This window comes from Taurulus bubalis (genome assembly GCF_910589615.1).
Source record: "Taurulus bubalis genome assembly, chromosome: 2".
Taxonomy (NCBI): domain Eukaryota; kingdom Metazoa; phylum Chordata; class Actinopteri; order Perciformes; family Cottidae; genus Taurulus; species Taurulus bubalis.
Genome location: NC_136590.1, coordinates 21,429,209 through 21,441,577, shown reverse-complemented (window position 1 = coordinate 21,441,577; position 12,369 = coordinate 21,429,209). Strand labels below are relative to the sequence as shown.

At 41.1% G+C, this 12,369-nt stretch overlaps 1 protein-coding gene across 1 annotated transcript in view; it reads left to right on the top strand.

Moving 5' to 3' along the window:
- doc2b (double C2-like domains, beta) overlaps positions 1-10,162 on the top strand; it is a gene marked incomplete at both ends in the record, with an annotated part of 138,468 nt that extends 128,306 nt beyond the window's left edge. Inside the window, 3 exons of the mRNA XM_079235996.1 lie at positions 5,105-5,186; positions 7,816-7,912; positions 10,029-10,162. Of these exons, the coding sequence (XP_079092122.1) occupies positions 5,105-5,186; positions 7,816-7,912; positions 10,029-10,162 (313 nt within the window). The remainder of the gene's footprint in view (positions 1-5,104; positions 5,187-7,815; positions 7,913-10,028) is intronic.
- Positions 10,163-12,369: the final 2,207 nt, after the last annotated feature.

Here is a 12,369-nt window from a genome sequence, read left to right as displayed (position 1 = left end):
ATATTGATATCATATTTCATAGCAAATTGGCTTATAAGTTCTCAGGATAGCTGTCAAAGAGTCAGATGGCCATCCCCATCCTTAAGCCCTAAAATCGTAAGGTATTCACTATGGAATGAGCATTTGTGCATTCAAAAGAAGCACTTTACAGCATGCATGATACAACCACATCAGTGCCAATTGACTACCCCAATGCTTGTCATAATACTGCAGATTTTAGTGGACATGCAGAAGAGCTGAAATGGGTTATCTAGCAGTAAGGATGTTTTAGCAGGAAACGAGGTGGGCTACCTGTGATTATCAGCTGCAGGAAAGACGCAGCACAAGAGGCCGTCCGCAGGGATGCAATTTGGAGGAACGTCCTATTCATCACACCTGAACATTTCCTAAGTCTTTCATCTGGCTGAGGATTGAAAGTGCAATTAATTTCCGACTCCACGCACTACCTCGGGAACAAAAGCGCGACTCGTGTGGGAGGAGAGGGGGCCGGCAACAATTTCCCAACAGTTTGAGGTTGAGAAAATCTCCCCGAAGCTTGAAGGACACACGGGCAGATAATGGATTTAGCGACGAGCTCATGTGAGAGGGAATAAAGGAAATGTATACTCTGTCAGACAGACGGGGCTGCAACATTTCTCTCCTCTCTCACCGGCAGAGTCTATCTGAGGCGTCGGCTCGCAGCTGCCACCTGAACAGCAAATGGTTTTGTTCTATTGCGTCGGTAATATTCTTTAAAAGCAATGTGCAGTATGTAAGAATGTAGGATGCAGGCATCAATTAGTCGGCAGTGGAGTGCAATCCTCTTTAATTTTAAGCCCCGTATGGACCTATATAGGTCCTTTTTTTAAATATTAATTAAACTGTGTAAAACATTACAATAATCATGAACAAATATATTGATGCTACACATCAAATTAAACAAGAGAACCTGGGCTACAATAATTAGTCAGCCATTTCAACACAACTCAAACACCAACTAAAATAATTATTAAAATAAAATAGTTATAATTTTGTCACGAGTTAGCCCACTGCATGTTTCCGGAACTAGCAGCCCGTAGCTTGGTGCTATCAGAAAAAGACAAATAGCAAAAAGCAAGACAATTCCACACAGATTCCAAATCTATTCACCAAATCCCTTTGCTGCAAAGCATCACCGAGATACGAACCAAAGAACACAGCAGCATGAATCGCTGAGTCAGCACATTTTGAAACTTTATTTTTTTTTTGTTGAAAAAATGCATTTCCCCCAGTAAGTCCACACTGATACAAGTTTATTTAACACCATAAGTCATATGAAAGTGAACTATAAGGTTTGCTACATGAAAAAATTCAAATGTCACAGATGCGCAAAAATATGCGCAAATGTGCCGAAATGCAAATTTTGGAAACCTCGCCCGAATTCTCTTTGTACTTTACCCAATCTGACTTTGTTCTGCTTCACTTTTTCAAGTGAAAACAGTGCAGAGAGACTGTTCACATATTGTGCTATGATTTGGGAGAGCTTCAGGGCTTAGTGAAGCATCATTTCAAGGAGATAATCATCCTGAAAGTGCTTTTTTCTATAGGCGGACCTGGAACTTCTATTTGTACTGTGTTTCAATCTTTATTTACTCTTAGCCAGCAACATATATACTAATATTTACACATCTGACCAAAAGCTCACAAGGGTTGCCTTTATTATAACACCATAATTATTCAAATAGCCCTTGTGGTTGCAGAGTTTGGGTATGCTATTTCGAGCTAAATCCTAAAAAAATGCCTTGGGGCTTAATTACTTGTATCGAGCTTAACCCCAGAACACCTATGTCAGGTATATTTCACCCGATATAATGTACCTGAAGTACACTTCTTTTATTTTACCCTATAGACCTTCTCATAAAACAAAAACAGGTATCATAGGGGGACCCTAAAAAAGGCCCAAAATCGGATGAAAATTAGGGAATCGTCAATAAAACTTAAAAATATAAATAATGGAACTATGAACTTGTTCTTTGGTCCACATGTTCCTGGTACTGCCTCTCGTACCTTATTGCTTTTATAATATGGGTACCTGCGACTTTATAAAGAGTAATAGTAAGCTCCCTTTCAGCACAAAATAGTTGTAGCCACCAAACGTTGTGTATTGCATTTCAGCGACAGAGAAAATAGTCCCGTATGTGTATGGCTTTTTGTGATCAAACCCTTTTCATTCCTCATCTTAGTTTCCGGTTTTATGCACTCGCTCCCCGCTAACTAGTCTGCTCTCAGAGCGCTACCTGCTCTGCTCTCCTGATTGTGAGCCGTATCAACGTTTGACTGTACAGCAGGAACATGGACCACAAATACATTATTCACCGCTGATATTCCCATCAAAAGTCATTCCCCCCAAAATATCAAAGTTTACACGAAACATGTTTGGTAACTGTCAAGCTTGAAATGACAACTAACGGTCGCGCAATTTAAATCTACCTGTAATTTTAAGTGTGAACTAATATGGAATGTTTTAAATGTAAACAGGCTGTACAGTACTTTATGGCTGAATGAAGTACACCCCGTGACTCAGCGTTCGCTGTTAGCAGCGCAGTCCCGCTCGACTCAATAACAGAGCTAACGGAGCGAACGGCTAACGTTAAGGTTGCATTGTGTTCAAGCTCCATTCACTAAAAATAAGTATCTTGTAAACTTGAATAAATGCAGCTGGTTGAAGGAGATTTTTAGAGAGTGAATTATGACCTGTTTAACATCCTTGGCACTAATAAAAGTAAAAAGAGCATCAGCATGACGGTGAAGATAGTTGGTCTGTGTGCAAGAAAAACAAATAACCAAGAAAGAGAACAATATTATATTTTATCGATGGTAACATTTCTGTTCAATATGCAGGGTCTCATATATATATATATATATATATATATATATATATATATATATATATATATATATATATATATATATATATATATATATATATATACACACACAACCCGCCTAGTGCATTATTTATGAGGGCAGAACGGGTGCAAAGGTTCAACCTTCACACACGTGGGTCTTCACCTGGACCAGCAGAAGACTAACGATGTGTTTCCACCAGCGACTCACAGACTGCAAACTAAACCCAATGAGTAACTGCACAACGTCACATCTCTTGGGAACAGCAGCAACACCTCCGAGGATCAAGTCAACCTTTATTTTAATTGCCTATTTCAAGACATACACTCAGTTGCCAGTTGATTAGGTTTCCTCCTATATAAAGAATCTGCAATGATTGCTACCGTCATGGAGGTTATAATGTTCATATTTAAGTTACTACCTTATGTTGTTGCATGTGTTTCTCATAATTTCGACTTTATTATCTCATAATTTCGACTTTATTATCTCATAATTTCGACTTTAAACGGGCTTCCATAGCATTGAGACGTAAGAAAAGAAAAGAATTTCACCCAGATACAACAGATACGTTTTTCTGATTGGCTATTCGTGTAGCCCATTTCTTTTTTTTTGATTGGCTGATGAGTGGCAGCTCGCGGCAGAACTCCAGGGGATTCGGGGGAGACGTGCTTGATTCCTCCATGGTGAGGGCAGCGCGACCAGGTCATGTTTGTGCGCTGCGGCACATTAAATAGCCTAGAGTTTTTTTTCAGCGTGAGAAATACTGTGTGTGGCGGGAGGGCGTGATTTAAGACAGAATTGCGTGACAGTCACGCTCAATGCGTGACACTTGAGAGCCCTGAAAACAACAAGTAAATAGATTATTTGAACATTACCTCTCAGCTCGTGAGAGATTGAGCCTGGAAGACGTTCAAATCAAGGAGTAGAAAGCATAACATAAATACCCTGTCTTAGTAACGTGATATGTAGTATTGGTATTGACACCATGTCGAGCCCTCACAGTCTCTCACTCTCGACCATTCACCAGTGATGTCAGAGAGTCCCTGAGGGTTCAGGGTTGAAGGTCTTAGGCCGGGATGTTGGGATCGGGCCAATCAAACTGCCGATCTGGCATGCAGATGAGAGGGCTCGTTAACATTTCTAATGAATTATCCTATTGATATTGTGCCGCCGGTTTAGCTGCCACGTTTAAAGGTTGCCCATGCCGACGTCATACTGAGAGATGGTTCTTGTAGTTTGTCGATCCCATTTAAAGGTTTCAGGGTGGACGAAATATTAGAAACGCCTCTCAGTATGACGATACAATTCAAAAGCAGCACAAACTGCAACCTTTAGCGAGGCCGTAAATCCTCTCTGAAACTAAACATTATAACGTTGGTCAAAGTACGACTGTTGTTAGTGTACCTAATAAACTGTTGAGTGGAGCACGCTTCAGGCGACATATTACAAGCAAAATCATTATTACTAGCACTTACAAACTTTACAGTTTCATTCCTCTCTATAGTCTGAACGGTTGTACAGAGGAGTTTAAATCATATATCATTCATAGCCGGATTTATACATCATTTATTACAAAAAACATGGTGAAAATAGGGGGCTTTGTAAAAACTTTTGACTCGAATTTGTCAACAAAATAAAACAAGAATTTTTAACCTGGCTATCCAATGTTCAGATTTCTGTTCTAGAAATGTATGTAGCACATATTTAATGAGATAATGGCTCATGTGCATATTAAACCGTACCATTTCAGAAAACATTGAAAACTGTTAAGATTATTAAAACTCATAAAACTTAATCTTGACAAAACTTGAGATTTGTGTGTTGTTGTGAGGTGAGGAGTCTTTGATGCCGTGACCTCATCATGAAGACACTTAAATGAAAGCACAAGTTTGGGACATTAATCTTGAGAGGTGATGGAATCCATGAATTACCAACTGGGAAACATTTTTTTTATAATATATGAACACAGATGGAGTCTATTCAAGTCAGATAATGTAAGTAATGTCATGTGGCGATGTGAAGCGGCTGTGTGGTGGGATGCAGCGCAGTGCCACAGCGCCCTCTGTAGGACAGAAAGCAATAACAGCTCCGTGGCTCTTCCACGTGAGGATTTACATCGTCGATGAGGCTTTTTGAAATGACACAAGATGAAGGCATTTAATAAGCAAATCTGCAGGGATTTGTGGTCTTTTTTTCTCAGCAAAAGCTTTGAGGTATTGAGTCTCTGCTCTCCTTGCAGGTACCTGAAGCCCGACGAGAACAAAAAGTCAAAGCACAAGACCACTGTGAAAAAGAAGACGCTCAATCCAGAGTTCAACGAGGTACGAATCCACCGCTCTGGTGCTAAAAAAACCTTGAAGCTCCAATTTTAGTGTTCTTTTTATTTTGTGTGTGTGTGTGTGTGTGTGTGTGTGTGTGTGTGTGTGTGTGTGTGTGTGTGTGTTTATCTGGCACTTTTATGTGCTGAGCAACCTCCATAACCCCGGGACCAACGAAAAAAACCATTCTGAGAGTCAGATGAGGCTGTCAGAGTGAAAAACAGCCACAATGTATTTCATCGGTAGTGTGAGAGCGGCAGCACTGAAGCCGTTTATGTGTGTAGGCAGAACATGCATGTAGCTCAGGTCTCTTCTGGCAGCATTGACACTTTATTTAACCTGTTATATTTTATCGCCTATAGGGAGATGCTGACCCAGCGGCCTCGCAAACATTTTTAAAACGGGGACAGAAAAAAACAACTGGAAATGAGGTGTCTTCTAGTCATCATTTAATTAAAAGGCATTTTATTCAAATCAAAACTCTTACTGAATGAAACAAACTTTGACTTTCATTGCAGTTCTAGGAGCGTGTTTTCCTTCCACATAGATTGTTTATAAGAAGTGGACGTAAACAACATGACGTCACTCACGTGATGTTATGAAGCCTCGAGTTCAGAAATTTGTCCGTCGCCATCTTGGCTTTTTGCAACCAGAGAACAGGAAGTGACCATATTTGTAATACGGAGGAATGACTTAGAGACGCTGTATACATCTCTGGTGTCGACCTGTCAATCACCTGGTAGCCCCGCCCTAAAGCATACCCTCCTTTATAGTCTGTTTGACTCTAAATGACCATCATTTACGAAATGAACATCATGCTGTATTGAAGAAGACTTGAAACTAGAGATTGAGACGTAAACTCATGTTTACAATGTTTACTGAGGGAATAAATCAAGAAAGAAGTAGTCATTTATAAAGACTTCTATACAACCAGAGGAGTATCCCCCTGGTGGTCAGGAGAGATAATGCAGCTTTAACACATGAAGCATAGACTTCTATACATCAGAGGAGTCTCCCCCTGGTGGTCAGGAGAGATAATGCAGCTTTAACACATGAAGCATAGGTTTCTATACAACCAGAGGAGCCACCCCTGCTGGACAGTAGAGAAAATACAGCTTTAACATCTTTGGTCTAACTCGTAGGCGAGTAATCAGCCCTTATTTTCAGTCAACTCTTTCGTAACCAAAGTGACTGAATGTAAATACCGTTGAAATCAGAAGTGAACTCCCTGAGGACCCAGACATTGTTTTTTTTTTGCAAGAGGAAGCCAAACGTGTTCTGGAGGCCCCTCGGAGCGCCGTGCCACAGGGCAGCTCGTCTCTGAAGGACCCGCCCGGATCCAAGCGGGCGGCCTCGGCCAAACACTCACCCAGGCCAGCGGCTTGACATTTTCCTCTGACATTTTTTGCGTCCATATCCCTCCATCACCTCTTGGCCTTTCTTGCCAGAGACGAGCAAACGGCATCGAGGCATTGATTTCCACTAAGGCGGAGCAGCAACTCTGATTGAACTACAGATACAAATGCTGAATGCATCCCTTACTTCACACAGTGCAAATTTATATCAGAAAATACTCGTTTCGCTTCATCGACGGGGACTTTATTGATAATGCCGCTTTTACGAATGAGTGATGCCAATCAATAATACAGATGCTTTATTTTACAATTAAATAATTTCTTAAGTGGGTATTTTTATGAAAACAAAATCCCATGACACATACCGGCCATTAAGAACGAATTTATTATTATTATTTATTACTGCCTCTAAGAGTAAAAAACTAACAACATTGCAGTATTTTACAGAAATACTTCGATAACAAGCCTCCTTTTAACTTTCATGCATGATGTTTTCTTACGTATTTGAGGAAGTTACTCGTGCATGTTGTTGTATTTTTATCTGCGTTTCCTTCCCGTCATTCTCTCACACGTTTGATGGTGAAGTGCGCGACTGTGCGCCGCTGGGTGCTCAGTTCTGATGCCTCATTGGCTTCCACAGTCAGGTGACGCTCGCCAGCTCAATGTGTCAGGCAGGGCCGTTTTGGCACAAACATCATGCAAACGTGGGGAAAACTTTTGGAAGCAATGCAGCTGCATTTTTTTATTAAGGAATTAATACTAAAAGAGCATCTTGGAAGTATCAACAGTCTTCATCCGCCCATCCCTAACTGACATTTTTACATTTTACATTTAATTCCCCTGTGCTCCAATCAAGACACTTTCGACACTTGTGAGTCTACGGCTGTTCAGTTTGCAATGAAGGATTCCTCCTGGGGATGAATACAGTATTTACCTATCTATACATCTATTTGTCTACTTCCTCCTTCTATCTATTTATCTATTTATCTATCTATCCGTCCGTCCGTCTATCATTAAACTGAATTATATTTCAAACACTAAATAAAACGATTTCAATGTGGCAATCAGAATTATGTGAAAGTAGACTGCATTTAGCAAACCCAACACCACGTAAAAGAGTTTTATTGTGAAGGTCGCGAAGCTGATTGGATTCGTATTGAATGTTCAAGACCTTTAAACTCACATTTTAGGCGTTGTACTTTGTGATGATCTGAAAATATGTAAATTGTATGTGATCCTACTGAGAGGAGCTCTTATTTTCTGCTGTTTTTCTGCAGGAGTTCTGTTATGACATTAAATATGCAGACCTCACCAAAAAGACCTTGGAGGTTACCGTGTGGGATTACGACATCGGGAAGTCCAACGATTTCATAGGTAAGCGCAGGTGAATCACGCTTTCATCGGAGAAAACGACGAGCTAAAGCAGCTCGATAGATATTCAGCAGCATCAGCACCACTGGCTGACTGTCCAGTTGAGTGTGCCATCTGTGAGGCTGGAAGCTGGGAAACAAACAAGCACTGAGCTGTGGTGGGGACTGGCATGTCAAATGAGCCATGTAGCCATAATTGAAGGCTTTTTTCCCACACTAATAAATTACAAGTTAATTTAAGTTAACAAGAACATTTTATATCAGCTAAAGATCATTTTGCCAAAAATCTCAAAAAGGGCAAAAATTTGATGTTTTTTATGCTGTGAATGTAATCAAATGAAGCAATAAATGTGCGCCGCTATATTTACCCGGACAGCTGATTATGCAGCTGCAAAATCTGTTCTTCGTTCCTGCATCCAGTGACGTTATTTGAAGTGACTGGAGGTAAGAAAGAACCGCAGGCGGCCGTTTCGTCTTGGATTCCTCTGGTAGCCAGTTGGACGCAGTGCTATAGCAGTCGCTCAAAAACAGAACTTCTGGTTTTCTTCGGGAAAACTGCATATTTTGGGATGCCATTTTCGCAGAGTGTAGAGGCCGCTACGGATGAGGATAGATAGTTGTACTTCTGGGTAACAGTAAATTGTTGTTACCATAATTTACTAAATTAACATCATGCTGTATTGAAGAAGACTTGAAACTAGAGATTGAGACATAAACTCATGTTTACAATGTTTACTGAGGGAATAAATCAAGAGAGAATTAGAGTCATTTATATAGACTTCTATACAACCAGAGGAGTGTCCCCCTTGTGGTTAGGAGAGACAATGCAGCTTTAACACACGAAGCATAGACTTTTCTTTTCAGAATAGGAGGTTGCCGCTTGTGTTGGACAGACGCTTGCACACAATGCATCCTGGTACATGTGGGAAATGCCGGCATGGATCCAATTGCCAGGAGAAATCAGCTCTCTGGGTCAATTTTAGTGACGGCAAAATGAAGCTTCCTGAAGCATTGAAGCTTTCCATCCAATTGGTTCGCTCATGGGGCTTAATTTGCTCTAATGCGCCACCAAGTGGACAATAAATGTTGTACTAATCTTTATTAGTAAATCTTTATGATATAATGGCGGGGTCAAAAGTGAAATCGGAAACAAATTGGGTAGAGGGTTGTGATGTGACTGTGGGTCAGAGGTAAGCATACCAGTCTTTCAGTCAGAGGATCAGTGGATTGAGCCTCAGCTCTGCTAGTCCATGTTGATGTGTCCATTTTATTAATTTTTATAAAAATAAGAACTTTTCCACAGTGCTGGGCTTTTTGAGACTATTTCGCCTGCTTTATAAAATACCCTTTCACAGATACAGATGAAGCTGGGTACAAAGAGGAAGGGGTGAAATCCATTGAGTTTTGCTGCCCCTTATATTTCAAATCGCACGGCAAACCCACGAACCATTTTCGGAATCAGTCACGTGGTACGGCCGGCTCGCGAAGCTTTGAACGTCACCACATACGTCACAAACACAAGTCTGGATACGCGCTTCACCAAAATCTACCTGGATTACTCGACATACGTATCGAAGCCTCGACACGAAAGGACACATCACTAGTCAATATAGCAGCACTAAGGAATGCATTGCTTCAATTGATCACATTTCTCAACACTGATTGGACATTCACATAAAACTGGGGGCATTTTCTCTTTAAGAATCAATTAACGTTGCAATGAAGACACATTGTGTGTGACCTCGCCTGTATATCAAGCTCAAAGGCCTCAAAGCTCAAAGGTCTGGACTAATTGTCAACTAGAGATTACTCTAAACCGAGCTGGATGCCCTCGGCAAAACAGCAGATATCATCAGAACAGCCACTAAAAGCACCTGGAGGGGAGATTGTTTGGTCTACATTAGTGAATGATTTATTAATCGTTAATAAAACACCAGTAATAAAGAGTGTCTCTCATTCCACGCAACATATTTAAAGCCGTACATGTTTTCAGCTTTTTTGATGCCGTTACTATAATGCTGCTTTTTTACCTTTTTACGATCTTATAATGTGACACATTTCTGTAAATCTTTGCTCAGAACTCGGTGTGTGATTGATGCTCTCCTCGTGCCTTCTTTCAGGTGGAGTATCTCTGGGTATCAACGCAAACGGAGAGAGGCTCAAACACTGGTTTGACTGCCTTAAAAACAAGGACAAGAAAATCGAGCGCTGGCACACGTTGACCAATGAATTACCTGGTTCATTAAATGACTGAAGACCCCGAACCTACTCCAGCACCACCAAATAGGACTCCCTGCCTTCATTTTCCTCACCCGACCTCTTCTACGGATGCTCCACATGTTGACCACAGCGACCTGAGACACCTCTTCGGGAATATATTTCTTCTCAACAGGGCTCGGTTAAAAAAAGTATCCTTACGTTTGTGTTCTTATGTTCAATAGGGGTTGCACGGCTGCTTGTCTCTTTTCAACCGGAAATTCAATGAACAAAATGAATAACGGGGATTGAAGTGTCGCATTTTTAACCTTCGTAATTCTAAATTTGATCAGTGAAGACTGAGAAAAAAGAGGTAAATGCTTTCTATTCGATGAGACCTCTTAACAGCAGCTAAATGATTTACCAATGATTCATCAGTCCCTGGAAACCGCACAAACAAAAGAGTGGAGACTCTAACAAAGGATGTAGCAACATTTTATAGTTTGCAGAAATGTTGAGTGGAATAGTTCTCATTTTGAAGATGTTGCATTTTAATACGATTGTCAAGCTGTTGGGTAGCGAAGCTCCTGACGTCGTTCACCAACGGGCCGACTACAAGCAGTTTAATTTAGAGCATTATGCATTATGGAGCATTAATCCTTTAATTTGACTCATTTGGCCTGGCGACAACAATGTCATGAACTCAAGTTCAGTCCTCAGTATGCTTCAAACTGATTTGATCGTGCAAAACATGCTTTCTGACCGATACCTTCCAAGAAAACCGACTTTAAGTTTAAGTAAATGTGTGAAACTTGTCCATCGAGAGCAAAGAAAGTAGTGAAGGCTTTATAGACGTCCACAGAGGGAGAAGGTCAGGGATGGATGGGTCAGCAAAAGATTCAACTTTGACCTTTACTACTATTAACGTTTTTTCATTAAACCATGATAATTCCGTAACTTTTGTGCCTAAACCAAGCGAACCTTAACCACAGCAATGTTGCATCACAACACTGTGTCTCTACCCTTTTTGAATGTCCACACTTGGAGGAAAGCATGCAGTCATATCCTCCTCCTGGCTTCCTCCCACTGCCTCCACCAAATCCATTGGCAACAACTCTTTGTCTTTGGTCTTTGTCGTCTCAATACGATGAATTATTCAAGTGGGGATGACGGCAAAACACTTGTAAACTGTCTCTCCTGGTGGGGTTGTACACGGTATCGCGATGAAAAAGTTTTTAAAAAGTAAAGCAAGGAGAGATTGAGAGAGAGGTTCAAATGCTGCCTCTGGCATTCAGACCGAAAGCAGCGTCAGAAAACTCTCAATGAGCTGCTAGTGGGGGTAAGGGATTGATGGTGAGGCCATGAATTACAGATTTACGGTCTGTTTGACTCTAAATGACCATAATTTACTAAATGAAAATCATGCTGTATTGAAGAAAACTTGAAACTAGAGATTGAGATAAACTCATGTAAAACTCATGTTTACAATGTTTACTGAGGGAATACATCAAGAGAGAAGTAGTCATTTTTGATAGACTTCTATACAACCAGAGGAGTAGCCCCCTGGTGGTCAGGAGAGATAATGCAGTGTTCACACATTAAGCATATACTTATATACAACCAGAGGAGGCGCTCCCTGATGGGCAGGAGAGAGAATGCAGCTTTAAGACACTTCAGCAATTGACTTCCCTTTTCAGAACCAGTGGTTGCCGCCTGGCTCGCACGCTTTGCGGTCTACGTTTTATTTGTTGGACGGCCGTGCAATTTTTGGTAACACGCTTGATGTTGTCCGTCTGAACGTGGCCTATAGTGGGCATTGTGTGGGGGGTCTCAGCCAGACACTGTTACACCATGAGCACCTTGTTTGAAGTATACTGAGGCCTCAAGTCCTCTTCCTAGCAGTTAGTTTGAGAGGCGAAAGTACCATAACCATACCAACAACACTAAACAACTCCTTAATCCAATTCTTAATGGTTGTAAGGTAACAGATGTTGGCAGTTGATGGCCATGAATTCTGCCTCGAGGATTTGAGAACGACTGATGCTCACCTGTAAACCGGCAAGATGGCAGGTTACCAACTGTCTGTCAAATAACCAAACAGCAAGTATAGCTAGGTGTCTGAGCACCACCTACTTGGACTACTCACTGATTTTTCAGTGCAACCTCTAATCTATAGAGCTGCCCGGTTGTGTGGTAACCCTGATGTCAAGGCTCCACAAGTGCTTCGTCCATTCGGTCATCCCACACCAACCTCAAAATAGCAGG